General features: G+C 45.1%; 1 protein-coding gene across 1 annotated transcript in view; it reads left to right on the forward strand.

Annotated features, from left to right (window-relative positions):
• The first annotated feature begins 9439 nt into the window (after nucleotides 1-9439).
• Nucleotides 9440-23033, forward strand: part of LOC137353231 (synaptosomal-associated protein 25) — a 109455-nt gene continuing 95861 nt past the window's right edge. Inside the window, exons 1-2 of the mRNA XM_068019309.1 lie at nucleotides 9440-9510; nucleotides 11514-11690. Coding sequence (XP_067875410.1) covers nucleotides 11607-11690 — 84 coding nt within the window. The 5' untranslated portion in view covers nucleotides 9440-9510; nucleotides 11514-11606. The remainder of the gene's footprint in view (nucleotides 9511-11513; nucleotides 11691-23033) is intronic.

Raw genomic sequence — 23033 nt, forward strand, 5'->3', positions numbered from 1 at the left:
ATGACACCAACTTGGGGTTGGGCAATGTTCCAATGTTCCAATTCCCACTTAGAACTGTGTTCAATTCACACAAAACACCAACAACCATCACGCAGAGGAGGCTTTCTTCAAGAAGGGTGACTGGATTTGGACCCAGGTTTCAGCGATAAGAGGGACTGATACCCCCCCCCCCCCCCATTAACCTGCAGTGCTCATTAGTTTCATTCAAAGCACTTGACAAACTGATTTGACGCTAAGTACAAATTGCAATGGTATAAGTTCTGTTGTAGTACATTGTACATCTCTGGTATGTGATTTTCTATCTCTTTGCCCTCAGCAAAGAAAAACTAGTTTTTGCCAAACTCCTGTTCAGGAAGAAGTTAGTGTCCCTTTTAAGCATCTTAAAATGACCCAAGAGTTTTTTCTGAAGGATGGAAACATTTTTTGCCACCTCCTCTTGTGAAAGCACTGCCTTTTTGCTGGAGTCGTGTTCCAAAGGTACCCGGTGCTCCTTGCCCCTTACACACGAACATACGAATTTGGAGCAGAAGTAGGCCATTCGGCCCCTCCAGCCTGCTCCGCCATTCAATGTGATCGTGGCTGATCTGTTCGTGTCTCGAATTCCACACTCCCATCTACCCCGATAACCTTTGATTCTCTTGCCTAACAAGAATCTATCTACCTCCACCTTAAAATTATTCAAATTTAAAATTACCTGTGCCCCTTGACAGCTTATTATTCGTACGCATGCTCTGATAGTAAGTGCTGGCAGGCTACACAAGCATGGGAGCTTCACAAGAGTGCCCGATCCTGCCTTTAGCTCATGTCAAACATGCTCATTTCCAGTAAGGGAGCGAAAACCAGCTTTCCTGCCTCCCACGTAATTTATTCTTTGGCAAAAGGGAGAAAATCAAACTTTTAAATGGGCCAAATCTCCACCTTTTACCTCTGAATAAAGCAGAAGCAGCTGAATTCAGCACAACTCGGGGTCTCTATTTGCTTCCTTCTCTCTCTCCGCTCACTGCTGCATTAGGAAATCTCTTTATGCTGTGTGTGTTCAGGATTCTCAGTCTTTCTGCAGAGGGAGCATCACTGCCACAACACATCAAACTACATCCACATCCAAATGGAAAGTGATTCTGGGCTTGGCAGCTTTGCGAAGCCTCCCTCTAATAATACAAGCTGTGAAATAGGCCAACTGCAAACCTTTCTTCCCAGGAGGATTGAGCTGTCTGCACGGTGAAGCCTTTTGAGAGATGAATTGATCACTGTAAAGGACTGGAGTTTTCTCTATTTTACTTCACTTATGCTGGTATTTGGAGGTCAGATTGCACTTGAAATCCAGCCTCTCAGTAACACATCAAACTTACTGCTGTTTCCTCAGCCTTCCCCAGCACACGTTTCATGGTCTTCAATATTTGCAGACAAATCCAGGCTTGTCACATTGTGTCCAGTCATAGAGAGATAAAGCACTCCCAACAAGTCCACGTCGACCATCAACCACCCATTTATACTAATCCTACATTAATCTCATTTTCCCTCTCACATTCCCACCTTCCCTCAATTCTCCTACCACCTACCTACACTAGGGGCAATTTACAATGGCCAATTTACCTATCAACCCGCAAGTCTTTGGCATGTGGGAGGAAACCCACACGGTCACAGGGAGAACTTGCAAACTCCACACAGGCAGTACCCAGAACCGAACCTGGGTGGCTGGAGCTGTGAGGCTGCGGTGCTAACCACTGCGCCACTGTGCCGCCCACATTCGGAGCAGCTATTTATCACCCTCGGTCTTCTCCTCCTCCTCATGTAGCCATTCAAAACCCAAGCTTGGTTCAGCAAATCATTACTTCTTGATTTACCTTGTCTCCTCTCCTACTCTTTTCAACCTCCACATTAATGTCTGTTGTTCACTTCATTTTCTCAGTCAAAATAAGGATGTGGACTCACCCCTACCCCCCACCCCCCCCAATCCCACATCCTCGCCCTCTGTGGCTGCACCAGCCAACTTCACCATTCCACCCGATGCCCACTTTTACCCAAATGCAACAGGGGTCATTTTTACTTTATCCGTCAGGCAGGGTCAGTTGGGGTTGGATGGGATTAGTTTGGGATTAGGCAGGATTGGGATGGGATCGAAAAGGATCATCTGCGATGAGATGCAATTGTGTCGGAATCAGGCAGAATCAGGTTGGGATAGGGTAGGATCAGGGTGGGATTGAGTGGGCTGCCTGTTTCCCATCAGCTGGTTCTACCCTTCCTTGAAGTCAGTAGAAACAAACCCGTGATGGGAGGAGAGGGGGAGGTCAAATGGCCAGCCTGAACTCTAGCTTCCCCCCCAGGCATGAAGGGTCATATTGACCCCCAGTATCTCTTGTGCGCGCTGCAATTGGCCTGACTGCCCTGGGTTAAAGAGGAGAAAGGCAACCAGATTCCCAGTTCCTGACTGCTGTTCAGCAGACCTGGCAGATATGGGTGGGTCACCAGGCCACAGTGGCGATGCCTCCATAGTCGAATAGCTGGCATTCACTGTCGAGGTTTGAATATGAATGCTTTTGCGGTGGGAGGATGCAGACGTTTGATGTCTAGACGAACACAGTATCTAATGGGGAAGGGGGAAAGAGAATACAGCACATGGTCACATGTTATGCAGGCACACCTAGTGTCAGATTAACATTGTTTAGTCACCCTCCTGTGAGATGGCATTATAAAAGGGCCTGATCTATGCAATCTAACCATAGGGATCTGAACACCTTGCCCAGCTAGCAACACTGGGCTCTACTTGAAAAGAGATGGGAAGAAGCTGTTTCCACTGGCAGGAGGGTCAATAGCCAGAGGGCACAGATTTAAAATAATTGACAAAAAAAAGCCAGGGTGGGAGATGAGAAGTTTTTTTTTACGCAGCGAGTTGTTGTGATCTGGAATGCGCTGCCTGAAAAGGCGGTGGAAGCAGATTCAACAGTAACTTTCAAAAGGGAATTGGATTAATACTCGAGATGGGAAGAACTTGTCGAGCTGTGGGGAATGAGCAGGGGGAAGTGAGTCTTATTTGGTAGCTCTATCGAAGAGCCAGCACAGGCATGATGGACTGAATGGCCTCCTTCTGTGCTGTGTCATTCTATGCCCCATGAGAATGGCATTGCAAATGAAGCAGACGCAGCTCTACATCATCACTGCCGGCCGGAGTGGCTGGGAGATGATGAAGGGGGACAGCTTTGTGGTAATTCGCTGGCGCACTTGTTCTTTGTTAGGCTGGGAGGAAACTCCGATATCTGGCAGATGGTTTCCTCAGAAACAGGCATCCATTTTGTTTTAGCAGGCAGCGTGGGGGATGGAGAGGGGGTGGGGGAGTCGCCCGTCAGGTTTGCTGTTCTTATCTCCTGAAGGTGCTGACTCACTGTGGGTACAGATCGCCAGGCATCGATCATCTACTAGCCCCAAATGCCCATTTCTTAATGTGAGTCCTGCAGTCATTGTCCACAGGGATAACACAACTGAGATTGATGGTGTCCAGAACAAGGATTCAGAGCCTTAAAATTAGAGCTAGTCATTCCGGGTGATGTCGGGAAGCACTTCTTCACACAAAAGGTAATGAAATTTGAAACTCTGTCGCCCAAAACGCTATTAAGGCTGGGGAGCAGTTGGAAGTTTCAAAACTGATATTGATAGACTTTTGTTAAGTATGGGTGTTTGGGTATTAAGGGATATGGAACTAAGGCAGGTAAATGCTATTGAGATACAGATCAGCCATGATCTAACTGAATGGCGGAACAGACTCGAGGGGCTGAATGGCCTCCTTCTGTTCCTATGATCCTTGTCCCAGGGTTCACATACAGACATTTTGCAGCAGGGATCTCTCTGTGAAGAGATCAGGTGCAGGAACCTTGATTCATTTCCTCTCCCTGAGCCTGGGGAATTAACGCCATCTACAGTGCCCTACTGAGACCTCTAACTCCATAAACATCAACATCCCTGGGGGTTACCATTGACCAGAAACTTATCTGGATCAGCCGTATAAATGCTGTCGCTACAAGAGCAGGTCAGAGGCTAGGCATCCTGCAGCGAGTAACTCCCCTCCTGCCTCCCCAAAGCCTGTCCACCATCTACAAGGAACAAGTCAGGAGTGTGATGGAATACTCTCCACTTGCCTGGATGGGTGCAACTCCAAAAGCACTCAAGAAGCTCGACACCATCCGGATCAAAACAGCCCATTTAATCGACACCCCATCCACCACCTTCAACATTCAGCCCTTCCACCACCAGTGTACAGTGGCAGCAGTGTATACAAGATACAATGGGGCAACTCGTCAAGGCTCCTTCGACAGCACCTTCCAAACCCACGGCCTCTACCGCCTAGAAGGAGAAGGGCAGCAGACGCATAGGAACACCACCATCTGCAAGTTCCCTTCCAAGCCACACACCATCCTGACTTGGAGCTATATCGCCGTTCCTTCACTGTCGCTGTGTCAAAATCCTGGAACTCCCTTCCTAACAGCTTTGTGGGTGTACCTACCCCACATGGTCTGCAGCGGTTCAAGAAGGCAGCTCACCACCACCTTCTCAAGGTCAATTAGGGATGGGCAATAAATGCTGCCCTTTCCAGTGATTCGCACATCCCATGAACGAATAGATCTTCCTGGTCCTCAAGTTTCCATATGTGATTCACTATTAGAGTGAAAATTCCTCAGCTTCTCACTCTTCAAGCGCATTGAGCCTTCAGAATGTTTGATAGGACAGAAACATTTGAACGAAATTTTGATGAGAAGGCTGATAACGGTGAAGCAATAGGCTTTGGGAATGGGCTCATTTCACACAAGCCTTTCCTAGTGGCAACAAACATAGGAGATTCTCATCCTAGTTTGGACTGGAGTTGAACCCAGGGACAAAACGTCCGCTGTCTAACACTGCACAACCAATGTCACTTTCGATTTGCTTTGCGTTTTGCTTTGTTCAAATTATGTGTGAGCAAGGTGCCCTTTCACATCTGGAAACTGCATTCAGATCTCTCTGTTAGTGCAAGACTGCTGTGTGAGATGAGTTTATGCCAGGGTTGTCCAACATACGGCCCGCAAGTCAGGATCTGACCCCCCAAAGGTTTCCATTTGGCCCGCGGCTGTAAACTGTACCCAGGGTTGTTCCTCATCCTCCTCAGGGCTCTGTGAATGGCGATGAGAAATTTCCCATTGTAAGAACGGCTTTTAAAAAAGATAGCAAGTCAGTTTCACAGTTGACAGATCCTGACATTGAGAACAGCAGTTTCTGAACTTTGAACAGATTTGGAGTTTTTTTTTAAAAAGCTGTCGGAAAACTCCGAATCTGTCCAAAGTTCAGAAACTGCTGTTCCCAATGTCAGGATCTGTCAACTGTGAAACTGACTTGAGATTTTTTAAAAACCGATCAACCATCTGCTGAGCGCTCCTGCTGTCTGCAACTTTCAGAGAGAGAAAGAGGGGACAGATAGAGAGAGAGAGAAGGGGGCAGAGAGAGAGAGAAGCAGGGGCAGAGAGAGGGGGCAGAGAGAGAGAGGGAAAAGAGAACGTCGGGGCAGAGAGAGAGGGAGAGGGGGCAGAGAGAGAGGGAGAGGGGGCAGAGAGAGAGGGGGTAGAGAGGGGGAAAGGGACAGAGAGAGGGAAAGGGGTACAGAGAGAGAGAGGGGGCAGAGAGAGGGAAAGGGGATAGAGAGAGAGAGGGGGCAGAGAGAGGGAAAGGGGGACAGAGAGAGATGATAGAGAGAGACGGGGGCAGAGAGAGAGGGGGAGAAAGTGATCAAGATCACTCCTGACAGAATGATATCTATCCAGAATACTCCACATCACTGCAACAAGTGTGCAGGCAAACATTGACTACTTGTGCAAGCAAATAAATGCCAGGTATCTCACTAAATCAATGTCCAACATAGTGACCAGAAAGTAAGTCAATAAATTAATCTTCTCATTTAAAGCTTCACAAAAATGCAGCTTTGTTGTCTTGATTAATAGTAAGATAAATTTTAATCCCTTTATCTTTTGAAAATTGTCTCACCGGCCCCCATGTCTGACAAAAAATTGTAATGTGGCCCCCCCACGCGAAAAGGTTGGGCAACCCTGGTTTATGCTATCTCACGCCAGTATTTGTGGACATGGGCTAACAGTTTAAATTTGCCTGCAAACTGATTAGCAGTCTCGCTTGATGAGACGAGAGCATGGTTAATGAATGGTATATGCTATACTGATGTAGTAGCCACCAATTCCTGGCCATTGTTTGAGGCTGAACCAAACTGCTTACAAAGTTGGTGACCTATTTTACCCTGAGCTGAGGTTCCAACTCCATACCCTCACCATCATCAAGACCAGCTACTTCCACCTCCATAACTTCACCTGACTCTGCCCCTTCCTCAGCTCATCCGCTGCTGAAACCCTCATCCATGCCTTTGTTCCCTCTAGTCTTGTCTATTAAGTCTTCTGGCTGGCCTCCCACCTTGCACTAACTATAAACTTGAGTGCATTCAAAACCCTGTTGCCTGTATCCTGACTCGCACCAAGTCCGTTCACCCATCACCCCTGTGCTCGCTGTCCTACACTGGCTTCCAGTCTGGCAACATCTTGATTTTAAGTCTCAACCTTGTTTGCAAATCCCTCCATGGCCTCGCCTCCTCCCCATCTCTGTAACCTCCTCCAGCCCTACAACCCTCCGAGATAGCTGCGCCCCTCCAATTCCGGCCTCTTGAGGATCCCTGATTTTAATTGCTCCCTCATTGGTAGCTGTATCTTCATTTGCCTGGACCCTAAGCTGTGGAAACCCTCCCTAAACCTCTCCCCCTCTCCTCCTTTAAGATACTCTTTAAAACCGACCTCTTTGACCAAATCCTGTAGTTCAAGTCACTGTCCTAATATGTCCTTACGTGGCTTGGTGTCAAATATTTTCTGATGATGCAGCAACAAAGCACATTGGGATATTTTACTATGTCAAAGGTGCTATATAAATATTACTTGTTGTTGAAGAGGCTACATAAATGCAGGCTGTTGTTGATTCGCAGTCTCAATTGAAGAGACTGCAGGATAGTTAGTGAATGGAAAACGTTAGAGTGACTCTGCAGAGAATGTTCTTCTGACATTGAGGCTGAAGCAGATTGTTGGTGTGGTGGAGAGTGAGCTTTATTTAGCCATGCTACACCTGAGCTGTGAGTGCTTAATGCTGATACTGGTTGCTGAAATGGGAAAGTGTTCCATCCCCAAAACTAACATCTGTCATCTTAATGAGCACAAGAATCGACTGCATCTTGAGAGCTTACTTAGTTGAGGCTTTTGCTCATTAGGATGAGACATGTTAGTGCTGGGGATGGAACACTTTCCCATTTCTGTGGTCCCATTATAATTAATAGAGCCCGTTCACTTGTGCAATGGAGGATGGGATTGCCTCACCTCACCTTTGTGATCTGCAAAGATGCTATCTTATACTGCTTTTATACTGGTGTTGCTTTGATTCGGATTCTGTGAGCCATTTCCCAGTTTTACACTGTGAAACCCCACTATTTTATCCCTGTGACTGACTCGTAGGGCACTGTTATCAGAGTGAATATTGACACCACTGTGTCAGCCACTGAGTTGGTAGCAGAGTGGGACTTATGATTTTAATTTACTCATAAACTCCAGCAAACCGAGTCTCCAAGCTCATGACCCAAACTACAGCAACGTCTCTGAACTCATGACACGAACTACAGCAGAGTCTCCCGCCGACAGCAGGGTTATTTCTCCAGCAAAAATGCAGTGTGAAGGATAGTTGCACAATACAAAGCAAGTGCATAAAATCAATCCCTGCCATTTACAGCAGTGCGGTCCCCAGCTGCGACTGACAGGGAAATTACCCAATCACCTCCATTTCGGGCCAGAAATTGAGGTGTCATTTTATGCAGCTCACTTTTTGTCAGAGGTTTGCTAGGATAACAAAGAAAGAATTGTTCACATAACCACCCGGCTCATTGATACCAATCTCCTAGAATCTGTATTTAAAGCAATATCTGAAGAGAGAAAAAAAATCAGTCAGTAGTTAGGAGGAATCTGAGCATATTCTGGGAACACTTGTGAAACTTAAGTGATTCATTCATAAAATGTAAGGCAGGTGTGAAATTGTATTACTCTAACCAAATGAAGAGGTAGTCATGCACACGGTGTTACTGTAGCCTGTACCGGCAATTGTCGCTCAAATCTAAATATATGTTTCTATTGGTTAAGGCTTAATAGTTAGGATCTAGAACTCTCTCACCTGAAAAGGTGGTGAAAGCTGATCCAATAAATAGTTCTGAAAGGAAGTTGGACCACTACATGAGAATGAACTGATAGGGTTATGGACAAAAAGCAGGGGTGTGGGACTAAGCATCACTGTTCTTTCAAAGAGCCAGCACAGGCACGAAGGGCCAAATGGCCTCCTTCTGCGCTGTATGTTTTTATGGTATCATGAACAGTTAACAGTGTCCTACTGTCTTTAGAAGTAAATGCATGATTCACTCGATCTCCAATCTGTGCTAATCTCAGCTGGAAGGCTACAACTGGCTTCAGAATGAAACACTTGCATTTATATAGCATTTTTCACAACCTTAGGACGTCCCAAAGGAGGCATGGCTTAACAAAGGGCCGTGCCTCAACTACAGAAGAGTCACAGAGGGCTTTATAAGATGTAGATTGGCCACCCCTATGAAAAAAAGAAATTTCATTTATATAGCACCTTACACAACCTCAGGATGTCTCATAGCCAATGAAATACTTTTGAAGTGAAGTCATTGTTGTAATGTAGGAAACGTGGAAGCCAATAAGCTCGTAGCAAGCTCCCACAAATGACAATGAGATAATCTCTTTTGGTGATATTTTTAGTGATTCAATGACTCAGATGAGAGAGTGGGAGAAAATACCAGATGGGGGTCCTGCTTTTGATCTCTGTCCCTTGAGTCCATCTAGACTAGTGCGCTCTGCAAATGCTGGGTGTGGAGAAGTGTGATGCCAGTGTGGTCAAATAGCCCCTCCCCTAGTGACAGAAATGAAGAGTGGGTAAGATGTCAAGCAATCAATATGAGCCAATATCTTCAGGAGGCGGAGTAAATAATGCTGCATTCTCTATTAAATCTTTCAAAGAGCCAACAGAGGCACAATGGGCTGAATGGCCTCCTTCTGTACTGTATCATGCTATGATAGAACAAAGTAGCATGGCTGTTCTATTAAATTTCAGCATAGCCCTAATGCTATAAAGTAAGATGCCTATATCCTTACTGGGGTTCCTCAGTTCTCCCTTTCTGATGTGTTTTCAGACAGCTGGTTAGAGGCTGTCAGAGGGCAGACATGTGTTGAATGCCCACTTTTTGCTGACCTCATCAAGTTCCTTTGCCAGTGTCACCATGAATCGAGTGGGCTGCCTCTCTCCCTCGACCCTGCCCTGTGATATCACGGGGAGGAGTTTCATGATGTCAGCGAAGAGGAGTTTCCACACACAATGTCAGCTCCCAGTCTCGATCTAACCAGCAGTGTGAAGGAATAACACCGAAGGACTGGAGACACACCAGTGAGTACAGGACCATCTTCTTCTTCATAATAATACGTTAGATTGTGTTGCAGTTTAGTATAATATCCTTCGCCTTTAAGGTGCTTGCCCTCATGCTAGATGTGTATCATTAGTATAACTGTGATTGCTCCAGTTTGAATGGATGGGATTGCTTTGGGCTGTTTAAATGATTAATTGTGCCGTTTCAGACCTTCCTGTCCTTTCGATGCAAGTGACAGTGATGAGTGAGGAATTATTTATCTGTGATTCACTGTTTGATGTTCACACCACAAAGTAAATCTCTGCTTCCAATCCCATTCCCGCTGACCCCCCTCCAAACCCTCTCACCACCACCGCCTCGTGAATGTCCCTTTTGCAGCATTTCAAAATGCACAAATCGGTCCTGACTGAAACTGCTGCAGAACAGACCTGCACGGCTCTAATGTTGTGATGAACTGGAGTGACAGTGCAGGATGGGGGGGGTGGGGAGTGGGCCTGGTGGTGCAGTGCGCTGATGAGATGGGCCTAGAAAGGGGTTGTCTCCTGCCCTGTCAGTCAGGGAGTCGTCTGCAATCGAAGCGGGGGCGGGGTGATGAATTACGAAAGGAAAATGCGGAGAAACAGCAAGCTGGCTCTGCTCTTTTGATTCGCAATCCTAATGAGCGGTTGTTGTGTCTTAGTAAATACAAGTCAGGGACTGAAAATAAATACAGCCTGCCCTCGGTCAGTGCCTTTCCCCGGCAACCCTGCACAATTTTCTTTGCGCCCCTCCTGAAGGTGATGATGACGCCAGGTTACTGTCTCACAGATTCCAGCCTCCCTTTGGGATCTCGTCTAAACGGTCATTCTTCATGACTGAGCCGAGAAAGTGGAAGGCAGATTTGCAGCCACACTGAAATCTAGTCGCACTTGCACGTGCCACCAGGACTCACTGAATAATCAGACACAGGAGCCCTGTATCAGCCACAACAATAAGAAATGAAAGAACAGAAGACTTACTTTTATATAGTACCTTTCGCAACACCCCAAGCCACTTCACTGTTGTCATGTAAGAAACACAACAGCCAATTTGTACACAGCAAGATCCCAGCAATGTGATAATCACCAGATCATCTGTTTTAGTGATGTTGGTGGAGAAATAAATGTTGATCAGGGAAATCTCCCCTGCTCCTCTTCAAAATAGCACAATGGTATCTTTTATATCCACTTGAGAGGGCACATAGAAGTTAGGTTCAATGTCTTCTCCAAACGATAGCACCTCTGGTAGTGTAGTATGCCCTTGGCACTGCACTGGAGGGTAAAACTGGGTTATTTGCTCAAGTCTCTGGAGCGGGACTTGAACTCAAAGCCTTCTGGCCTAGAGATGAAAGTGCTAGTAATCGAGCCATGGGCGACACTTGATAGTAGGATGTTTCTTGCGGGAGTATAAGAGCATCACAGGACAAGCCTGCTCAGACCTGAGATATATTGAAATTAGTGAATAGCATTGAATACGTCAAGCTGCTAAACTGAGGCCAGATATGCCTTCTGAGGGGACATAAAAGATCCCATGGCACTATTTTGAAGAAGGGTAGGGGTGTTCTCGGTGTCCTGGCCCTTAACTAACAGCACTATCTGGACATCATCTCTTTACTATTTGTGGGATCTTGCTGTACACAAATTGGCTGCAGCGTTACCTACGTTACAACAGTGGCCACACTTCAAAAGTAGTTCATTGGCTGTAAAGCACTTCGGCACGTCTTGAGGTTGTGAAAGTCGCTATATAAATGCAAATCTTTCTTTAGTAGATCTGGGATCAGCCAGCTTAGCAATGGCCTGGAGTATAGAACCTGGGACCCTACTGGCCCATATGACTTGGGGACTTTACCTGATAAACCACCAGTGAAAACAAAACTTGTAACGTCAAAATCTAACTGTGCCCTTCGGAAGCTCCAGTTCTCGTTCACATGCTCTTTATGAAACATTGTCTGCCTTGTTCAAAACATGATAAATGTCCTAAAACATTCTGCTCTTTTGCTTTTCAGCCTTCCCTCAAAGGTCACTGCCCTGCTGCACCCGTGTGAACCCGCTGCTTTTGAGTGACTGCAGTTGTGTAACGATCCACACTAAGAAGCACCATGGAGAACAATCTGGAAAACAATATGGAACCTAAGTCGGAGCAGGATGAGATGCAGCGATGTGCTGACCAGATCACGGATGAGGTGAGTGATAAAACCCACAAAGGAGGGAACGTTGTGTAGCAGTATAAAAGCAGTGCTGGACAAGTCTCCCAGATTAGACGGGGACCTCATACATGTTCGTAGAATTAAAGAGAATCAAAAAAAGGAGACTTATGACAATTATAAGGTTCAAAGATAATGGAGAGCTAAGCTGGTTACAGGAAGTACAAAGAAAAGCTGAAAAAGAAAATAAATGAAGTAATGAAAGTATGAGAATAGGTTAGCAGCTAACATAAAAGGGATCCCAAAAGCCTTTTATAAACATATAAATAGTAAAAGGGTAGTCAGTGGAAGGGTCGGGCCGCTGAGAGACTAAAAGGAAATCCTGTGGAAGGAGAGGGCATGACTGAGGTACTAAATGAGTATTTTGCTTCTGTCTTCACTGGAGAAGAGGATCTTGTCAATGTAGCAACAAAGGGGAAGGAAGTAGAGATATTGGATAAGATAAAAACAAAGAGGAGGTACTTAAAAGGCTGCGCAGTGCTCAAATTAGAGAAGTCGCCCATTAAAGATAGGATGTATCCCATAACCCATGGGATGGGTTATTAAAAAAAGTAAGGAAAATTGTGCAGGCTCTGGGAACAATTTTCCAATCCTTCTTGGATATGGGGATGGTGCCAGAGGGCTAGAGGATTGCAAACGTTACACTGCTGTTCAAAAAAGGGGAGAGGGATAAACCTGGCGACTAGAGGCCAGTCATCTGATGTCGGTGGTGAGTAAACTTTCAGAGACAACAATCAGGGACAAAATTAATTGGCTTTTGGAAAAGTTTGGGCCAATAAATGAAAGTCAGCATGGACTTTTTAAAGGCAAATCGCGTTTGACTGACTTGTTTGAGTTTTTTGATGAAGTACCATAGAGGGTTGATGAGGGTAGTGTGGCGGATGTTGTGTATATATGTGGAATTTCAAGATGTTCAATAAAGTACCACAAAATAGACTTGTTAGCAAAATTGAAGGGCTTGGGATTAAAGGGACACTGGCAGCTTGGATACAATATTGGCTAAGGTGCAGAGAGTAGTGATGATCAATTGTTTTTCAAACTGGAGGGAGGTATGCAGTGGTGTTCCCCAGGGGTCAGAATTAGGATCACTGCTCTTTTGCTACATATAGACTTGGGTGTACAGGGTATAATTTCAAAGTTAGAAATTTTGCGTGAAACTCAGAAATATAGCTAACGGTGAGGAGGATAGTAATGGACAATAGACCGAATGTCCTCCTTCTGTGCTGAATCAATCTATGATTCCATGGTTCTATATATCTAAAATGGTACATAAATGTAGTTCAAACTGAGCCATGATCACAGTGAGCCTCAGGTTTAAAACTGGGGAAAGGCAGATTTCGGTTTATAGTTATCAGGAAAGACTGAGCAGGTTGGGGCTCTTTTCTCTAGAAGCGAGAAGTCTGAGGGATGACCAGGTACAGGTCTTCAACATTATGAAGGAATTCCATAGGGTAGATGTAGAGAGCATGTGTCCATTTGTGGGGAAGTCCAAACCTAGAGGCTACGGATAGAAGATAGTCACTAATAAATCCAATAAGGAATTCTGGAGAAATTTCTTATTTCAGAGAGTGATTAGAATGTGGAACTTGCTACCATGTGGAGCAGCTGAGACGAATAGCATAGAAGCATTTAAGGGAAGCTAGATAAGCACATGAGAGAGAAAGGAATAGAAGGATATGCTGATGGATGAAATGAAATAACATGGAAGATAGCGCACGTGGAGCATAAACAGTGGCATAGACCAGTTGGCCCAAATGGCCTGTTTCGGTGCTGTAAATTACATATGCAATTCAATGTAAATCATTCATAGAGTGCTCATCAAATCTGGGTAGGCTAGTGGCGTTAAACCCTGGAATCATTTACTGACCATTGGATGTTGTGATGAGGAGAGCTTGTGGGGTTTTGGATGGATGATCTGAAATGGCTGTGATTGTGTCCGTCTTGTAATGTGAAAGCAGCTTTCAAATCTGGCAAACAATTCTTCCCTCTTTTCTAAGACCTCTCCTACTCTGTCCCTTCCTTGTCTTAATCTATTTTATCTATAGACTCCAATTATCATTGCTCTTCACTGGAACCTGTAGTCTCATAGTGTCAACAAACTATTATCAGTCTAGCAGAACACTGGAGAATCCTGGGCATATTGTAGTGTGGGGTATCACTTAGCTTAAGGAGTGTGCCGTGTTGATTTTGCCCGTGAAATATTAATGATTTAATGAAGTTCAGTTTTACTTATTTTCCTATTGAATTGCTTGTATTGTTTTCAAAGTTTTAGACGTTGCTGTATTTGTTTTGCTTGAAGGTAAGGAAATTAAGGTCTGATCTGATGATTGACATCATCATTGCTTCTCCGTATGGACCCATTGTTACACTACAATGACCCCTCCCCCCACCAAACACCATGTGCCCCTCGACTTCTCCATTCCTCTGACTCTGGCCTTTGACATCCCGACCTGTTTCCAACCATCAGCACAGCGGCTGCATTTCTGGGCTACTAACTTGCGAGAAGTGAATTCAAATCCTGCCATGGCTATTGTGAATTGAATTCAGTTAGTTAAATAAACCTGACCCAGTTCTGAAGAAGGGTCACTGACCTGAAACATTAACTCTGCTTCTCTCTCCACAGATGCTGCCAGCCCTGCTGAGTATTTCCAGCATTCCTCGTTTTTATTTCAGATTTCCAGCATCCGCAGTATTTTGCTTTTAATTCTACAATCTGGAATTCCCTCCTTAAACCTCTGCAACTTTCTCCTCCTGTAAAACTTACCTCTTTCCATTTTTTCTTTTACATTTCTGTGAAGCACTTTAGGGCATTTTTCTACATTGAAAGCATCACATAAATGCACATTGCTGTTCATACATCCCTGTTAATGCTCGCTGACCTACATTGGCTCCCAGTCCACCAAAGCCTTGATTTTAAAATTTTCATCCTTGTGATCAAATCCCTCCATGGCCTCACCCCCTCCCTACCTCCTTCAGCCGTACATCATACAATCCTCCAAGATCCCTGCATTTTTTCCAATTCTGGCTACTTGCACACCTCCTACTTCCTTCACACCATTATTGGCGGCCGTGACTTCAGCTGTGTGGATCCAAATCTCTGGAATTCCTGCTGTATCTCAGGGGTAGTTCTCTGGTCTCTGCATCAAAAGGTTTTGGGTTTAATTCCCATTCCAGACACTTGAACACAAAAATCAGACCTGATGCTCCAGTGCAGTACTGAGGAAATGCTGCACTGTCAGAGGTACCGTCTCTCACATGAGACATTAAACTGCGGCATCATTTGCCCTCGTAAAAAAAAAAACCCATGACACTATTTTAAAGAAGAGCAGGGAAGTTACTCCCAGTAACTGGCTAATATTTATCCCTCAATCATTGTCACAAAAACAGATTATCTGGTCACTATCACATTGTTGTTTGTGGGAGCTTGCTGTGTGTAAATTGGTTGTCTTGTTTCCTACATTACAACAGTGACTACACTTCAAAAGTACTTCATTGGCTGTAAAGCACTTTGAGACATGATGAGGTTGTGAAAGGTGCTATATAAATGCAAGATTTTTTATTTTCTTAAGTGCCTATGTCTCTCTATCCCAGGATTGCCCAACCTTTTCATGTGGGAGGCCGCATTACCATTTTCATCTTACGTAGGGGGTTGGTGAGACAATTTCAGAAAGATAAAGGCATTGAAAGGTTATCTTACTATTAAAACAACAACTATTGTGCATTTTTGTGAAGGAGCTTTAAATGAGAAGATTAATTTATTGACTTACTTTCTCATCACTATGTTGGACACTAATTTAGTTAGATACCTGCATTTTTTTCTTGCACAAGTAGTCAATGTCTGCCCACACACTTGTAGCGATGTGGAGTATTCTGGATAGATGTCCAATTGTCAGAAGTGATCTTGATCACTCTCTCTCCCTCTCCCTTTCCCTCTCTCTGTCTCTATCTCTCTTTCTCTCTTCCTGTGTTCCCCTCTCTCTGCCCCCCTCTTTCTTCCTTTCTCTCACTCTCTCACTCTCACTCACACTCTCACTCTCTCTCACTCTCTCTCACTCTCTCTCACTCACTCTCTCACTCTCTCTCTCTCTCACTCTCTCTCTCACTCTCTCACTCTCTCACTCTCTCTCACTCTCTCTCACTCTCTCACTCTCTCACTCTCTCACTCTCTCTCACTCTCTCACTCTCTCTCTCACTCTCTCTCACTCTCTCTCACACTCTCTCTCTCACACTCTCTCTCACTCTCTCTCTCTCTCTCTCTCTCTCACTCTCTGTCCCCTTTCTCTCTCTCTCTCTCTTTGTCTCGGGAGTTCTCAGCACAGCATCTTTGTGGTTGGTCAGTTTAAAAAAAAAAATTTGCAAGTCAGTTTCACAGTTTATGGGGCTGGGAGCGGGAACAGCGATTAATCAACGTCGGACAGATTTGGGCTTTTCCAGCGAGCTTCTAAAAAAAAAAGTCGGAACCCACAAGAAAAGCCCGAATCTGTCCGAAGTTGGTTAACCGCTGTTCCTGCTCCCAGCTGCGAAACTGAAGCAATTTTTTTAAAAAGCCGATCTGAAATAAATAAGACAATGGAAAATGTCTCATCTCTGAAATACATCCGCGCACCGGATGGAAACCTTTGACGGGCCGGATCGTGGTCCGCAGGCCGTATGTTGGACAACCCTGCTCTACCCCTTTCTCCTCCTTTGAGACTCAACTTAAAACATACCTCTTTGACCAAGCATTTGGTCACCTGTCCTATTGTCTCCTTCTTTGACTCGTTGTCACTTTAGTTTGCTAACAACACTCCTGTGAATTTTTCTTACATTAAAGGTGTTTTTATAAGTGCAAGTTGTTGATGTGTCTTTCCAGCTTTCTTCCATTCTTTATCTCCTTGCCTTTCACTCAAGGTATCTCTCCCTCTCTCGTAATTATCTCTCATCCTGCTTCCTTACTCCCATGCCTTCTCGTTCTTTGGACTGGATTTTATGGGCCTCCCTGAGGCAAGGTCAGAGGTGGGGGGGGGACCCATAGAGTCGCAACGGCAAGTGGGGGTACGAAGACCCATCGCCTCCCTGTCTCCAAGCGATTTTGTTTGGGGTGGGATAGGCCAACGATGGCCTTCCCACTCAGAGGCCAGTTGAGGCCCTTAAGTGGCCTATTAACACTGCTAGGATTTAACCAGCGGTAGGCTTGCCTCCGCCACGCAGGGAGGTCGCCTCTAAATACGAGGCACCCTCCCTGTGGGTTTGAGGGGGAGCTGTCCCCTCCATGGGCAATCTGTAGCCCACGGAAGTCCCCCGTCGGCAAAAACTGCACCTCCTTGGACACCCCTCCCCCTGCACTTCACGGCCATCCTCCCACCCTCCTTCGCCGGGGCCTTCTGGACTGGCCCACCAACCCCACCTCACTTACCTGAGGTCCGGGGTTCCAGTGCTGGACCTAGATCCAAGGCCTCTACAGTACCGGTGGCACTGTTGATACAGCGGAGCTGCCAGCCCTGTGATTGACTGGCAGCTCTTGGGGACGAGAACCCCATCTTTAAAGAGACAGGGATATCAGGCCGGGCGCTAAGGTTCCAGATCAACGTAGGATCGCACTGGTGGGTCTAGAAAAGACCGAGGCGGGGTTCCCCCCATCTTTTCGGCCCGGCACCCTTTACCCTCAGCGTTGATTCATTTTGTTATGTTCATTTGTAGGTTGAACGATGGAACTAATTGGGCGGCGCAGTGGTTAGCACCGCAGCCTCACAGCTCTAGGGACCCGGGTTCGATTCTGGATACTGCCTGTGTGGAGTTTGCAAGTTCTCCCTGTGTCTGCGTGGGTTTTCTCCGGGTTCTCTGGTTTCCTCCCACAAGCCAAAAGACTTGCAGGTTGATAGGTAAATTGGCCATTATAAATTGTCACTAGTATAGGTAGGTGGTAGGGAAATACAGGGGCAGGTGGGGATGTTTGGTAGGAATATGGGATTAGTGTAGGATTAGTATAAATGGGTGGTTGATGGTCGGCACAGACTCGGTGGGCCGAAGGGCCTGTTTCAGTGCTGTATCTCTAATCTAATCTAATCTAATTAGTTTTCTGGAATCATCGTTCTGCAGTGCAGTGGAACACAAGGAGCGTTTCTGTCCGAACTTGCTTGCGACAGCGCAGTGCCCATATACATCTCATTCTTCTTCACTTCCATCATTTGTTTGCTATTAATGCCTGTAAAAGCATCGACTTTAGAATTTTTATCCTTGTTTTCAAATCACTCAATGGCTTTGCCCCTCTCTAACTCTGTGGTCTTCTCCAGTCCAACCCTCCAATTCAATTCTGGCCTCTTGTGCATCACTGACTTACTTCATCCTATTTTTGGCGGCCCTGCCTCCAATTGTTTAGGCTCTAAGCTCTGGAATTCCCTCTCTAAACCTCTCCGCCTCACTACCTCTGTCTCCTCCTTTAAGATGCTTGTTGACCAAGATTTTGGTCACCTGCCCTAATGTCTCTTCATGTGGCTGATGACTCTATCGTCAAGTGCCTTGGGATGTATTACGGCTGCTATATAAATGCAAGTTGTTGTTAAGCAGCTTACATCCTCTGGAGCTGAATGGCTCACAATGTTTTACCACTTCATTGAAAAATTAAATGTCACCAATTATCTCATAATAAACCAGGAGTGCCACCTCCCTTACAGCTGCTTTGTCACAGAGACCAGTTAACCACTGAAATGTTCTGTGTTGTGGCAGCCATACTTTGCTCCTTTACTGAGCTGTGGGGAAGGATTAAGTGTGTGATCAGGTATGGGTCAACAAAGAGATACACTTCAACCACAGAAAAGTCACACAGGGATGTATGAGATGCAGCCTGACCATCCCTGCTAAAGGAAGAAGAAAGAACTTGCATTTATATATCGCCTTACACAATCTCAGGACATACCAAAGTGCTTTACAACCAATGAAGTACTTTTAAAGTGTAGTTACTATTGTAATATAGGAAATGTGGCAGCCAATTTGTGCACAGCAAGACCCAACAAACAGCAACACGATAATGACCAAATAATCTCTCTTTGATGTTGGTTGAGGGATACATGTTAACCAGGACAATGAGGAGAACTCCCCTGCTCTTACTCAGATAGTGTCATGGGATTTTTTTTACATGCATCTGAGATAGCAGACAGGCTTCAGTATTACATCATATCTGAAAGATGGCACCTCTGACAGTGCAGCACTGGAGTGAGACTCAAACCCACAACCTTCACAGTCAGAGGAAAGAGTGCTACTCCCGAGCCACAGCCAAAAGCACCGGATCACCATCTTTTTCTGCTGCCATAGAGGCTGGCAGACATTCACTTGCTCCCCAGCAAGAGAGAACACTAGAAAATCCCACAGCCACAAGATAGAGACGCAGATGCAGAATGAGACAATAAAAGAGGGACCGCTTAACCATACCCTGCAGATCTTAGGCAATCGCAGCTTGCTGCTTTTAACTGTAGAATCCTACAGCACAGAAGGAGGTCATTCACCCTTTCATTTTCATGCCAGCTCTTTGAAACAGCTACCCAATTGGTCCCTCTACCCTACTCTTTCCTCATTGCCCAGCAATTTTTAACCCTGTCAAATATTTATCCCTTTTGAAAGGTATTATAGCATCTGCTTCCACTACATTATGTTGTTGGGATAAGTGAATGCCTCTGGCACCTCACTTATGGTGCGTGATTTGTGGTACATAGCTTTTGTTACATGGATTGTGACCGAAAACCTCACACCAGGGTCTGCCTGGTTTTGACAACTCTTTTGTAATTTAGGGCCTTGAAATATCACCCAGCCAATCATTGGCAGTGTTCCCCAGGAAGCAAGCCAATCGTAAAGCCTAGCGGCTGACGCAGTTGCTGAACACTAGCTAGCTTCATATAAAAAATTAATAATGGTCCATTAGTAACAGTCTAGCAGCCTTTCAGCAGCGGAGTGCTGCAAATATCAATGAGCTGCTTTGAAAGGCTGCAATAAAACAGCATCCTGTTAATGACCATGTCAACAAGCCCTCTGCACGCATACAGACAATTGGTTTTACCTGTCTAATTCTGAGTAAGAAGCTTCTCATCTGACTTGAATTTCTATGAGCTTTTTACTGGAGAAATGCCATTGCAGAATTGATCTTTGACTATGTTATAAAGACGATGACTGCAGTACTAATAACTCAAGTAGGACAGCACGTAAGTTGCACAGAGCATCTTGTGTAACTAAAGCCCAGCAAATTGACCAAATATTAAGGATGCTTTTGCAAAGAAAGAACAATGCATTTATATAGAGCCTTTCAGGACCTCAGGATGCCCCAAAGCTCTTCACAGCCAAGTACATTTTTTCAAAAGAAATATAGTCAGCCTTCTAATGTAGGAAATGCAGCAGCAATTTGTGCACAGCAAGCTCCCACAAACAGCAATGTGATAATGATCTGATAATCTGTTTTAGTGGCATTGATTAATACGATAGGGAGCTCCCTTGTTCTTTCTTGAAATAGTACCATTTGATCTTTTCCACCCATCTGAGGGAGCAGACAGGACCTCAGGGTTTAATATGTCATCTGAAAGGCAACACCTGTGACAGTATAGCTGTCACTCATTACTGAACTGGAGCATCAGCCTAAAAGTTGTGTTGAAGAGGGGTTTGAGCCAACAAGCCTCAGGTGTAGAAGTGCAGCTACAGCTCAACCACAGCCTTGTAGCATGGAGATATCCAACAAAGCAGACTGGTGTGAGGGAGTGAACTGCCAAATTCTGTTTTCGTCAATATTGGAGCAAAGGAAGAAGATATAGACAATCAGCAAGAGTCAGAAGACAAGCATTGCAGTCATAGGTAGTAGGGTGGAGGGAGACCATGGAGGGATGAAAGCTGGAATGAATGCACTGGAGGACATCAACCTGAGCCCAAGATGTCGATCCATTCCTGCAGCACAGAAACAAGTGGCGATGCCATGAGGTCAATCTTGGAGAACTCCCAGGGTTAATGTTTGAGTTGCAAGCCATGTTAGGGACTCTTCCATCAACAACAATTTGCATTTATATAGCACCTTTAACAAAGTAAAACATCCCAAGGCACTTCAAAGGAGCATTATCAAACAAAATATGACACCGAGCCACATAAAGAGATATTAGGACAGGTAACCACAGAGAGAGATTTCATGGAGTATCTTAAAGGAGAAGAGAGAGATTTAGGAAGGGAATTTCAAACAGTAGCATTTCACTGAATTGGGATCCAAGTATTGGAGATGAAAGGCCAGTGCCTCACCTGCTGAACCGTCCAGTTCCCCATGATTTTAATTATTTATCGTGCATGCTTCTCTGCTTTATCCCTTTGCCATAGATCTAACCAGGACTGGCACTACCTGTGCCCAACAGGGGAACTGACAACCTGCTCCAAGGCCTCCACTATGGTTGTTCTTTGTTTTATGATCAGGCGCTACATGAGAATATCTGCCCATGGCGCAACCTCCAAAGTTTCCTTGCTGATCCTCCCAGCTCCATCCCTGTCCAGAAGGAGGAATGTGACCTCCACCAGGCAATGTGGTATAGTGCAGTTACGATGAGGAACTCAGGAAAAGGAGGGATAAAACTTTACACCCTTCTACTGTTTGATCAACATGTGTCATATCAATAGATCTAAAATCATTGAGTGACCCCTGGGACTCACTGCTTTAATCCTGGGTCACTGGAAAATGTTGCCTAATAAATTGAAAATAAATGCTTAAAAACTTATTCCCAATCTTCCCCCGAAAGCACAGGCACTAACAGCCTTCTGGAATTCTAGTCCAAACAGCCAATCATATGTGAGATAACACAGTGAGCAATGCCACACTATTCAACTATAGGAGGCATTTTTTCTATTCCTTATCACATGGTGTTGTGAACAATTGCTACTGATCCTTCCCGCCACCCCCCCTGCCCCCCCCCCGCCCCTCCCCAGCAACCATAGCTGCCTGAGATGAGATTCAAGCTGCTACCTTTAAAGCCATCCCACTCCTGGCAGTGCATTTACCTCACCGAGTCATTGGGAGCCCTCTCAGATCACCCTTATGATGATGAGCAGCAGGTTTCGTGATCCAGAATCTGAATCAATGTGAGTATACCATGCATCTGAGTAAGCCCCCCCCCCATATCTCATAGCTCACAGAACACGAATCCATTTCACACGAGAAGCAATCCGAATGTTAGTGACTGGTTTAGGCTGTTAACAAGTTCCCCAGCACAAGACAGGGAAAGAAAGAGAGAAAGAAAACAGGAGGGAAAGGCAGGCAGACTGACTTTGCATTTCTATAGCACCTTTCACAATCTCAGGACATCCCAAAGCACCTCACAGCCAATGGAGTACTTTTGAAGTGTAGTCACTGTTGTAATTTAGAACACAGAGTGTCCAATTTGTACACAGCAAGCTCCAACAAATAGAAATGTGATAATGACCAGATATCTGTTTTAGTGATGTTGGTTGTGGGATAAATACTGGCCAGGACACTTGAGATAACTCCCTTGCTCTTCTTCGAAATATTACCATAAGATCTTTTACGTACACCTGAGAGGGCAGACGGGGCCTCGATTTAATGTTACATCTGAAATATGATACCTCTGACAGTGCAGCACTTCCTCAGTACTGCAACTTAAGTGTCAACCTGAATTTTATGCTCAAATCCCTGGATAATAATGGAGAAAGAGGGTCACAGCTTGGTTTGATAATGCACTTTTCCAGACATGACCCATTGGTATTGTTGCCATGTCACAGCCTTTAAGAGAGACTGGGAGGCTCTTGGGAATAAATTTCATCTCAATCGATTAGCAACTGCATTTGTCTTTTTATAAAATTAGCCCATAAAAATAGCATTAGCACAATTAAATAAATTGCTTTTTTAGCAATAGGAATATATAATCAGAGTTAATGTAGTGTGAGGTCTCCCTGTAAAGACTCCATTGGGATCACAGAGTGTCAATTCACTAGACCAAGAGTAACATTGAACTGGATTATATATACAGCTTGATGCTATGTGCCTATATATTGCACAAATTCGTTTCCCATCGGAGTTTTATAGAAGTTATACCCGTAATAGTGGAAGAGTGTAGCACTACTGCCAATTACTCAGTTGCATCCCTGTACCCAAATTTTCATGGACCACACCGGAAGCTGACCGTCACATCGACAGGCTTAATTAGGACCCAGCGTAAATTAGACCTAGAGGTGTGACCTCAAGAGGTTGCAAGTTTCTCCTTGAAACCCAATCTTCCAGTGCAGAGGAGGCCATGGAGTTTGATTCACCACAGTCACCACACCAACTGCAGTGTTTCAAGATGGCAGCTCGCCACCAGCTTCTCAAGTGTAATT

Source organism: Heterodontus francisci, chromosome 40, assembly GCF_036365525.1.
Source record: "Heterodontus francisci isolate sHetFra1 chromosome 40, sHetFra1.hap1, whole genome shotgun sequence".
NCBI lineage: Eukaryota > Metazoa > Chordata > Chondrichthyes > Heterodontiformes > Heterodontidae > Heterodontus > Heterodontus francisci.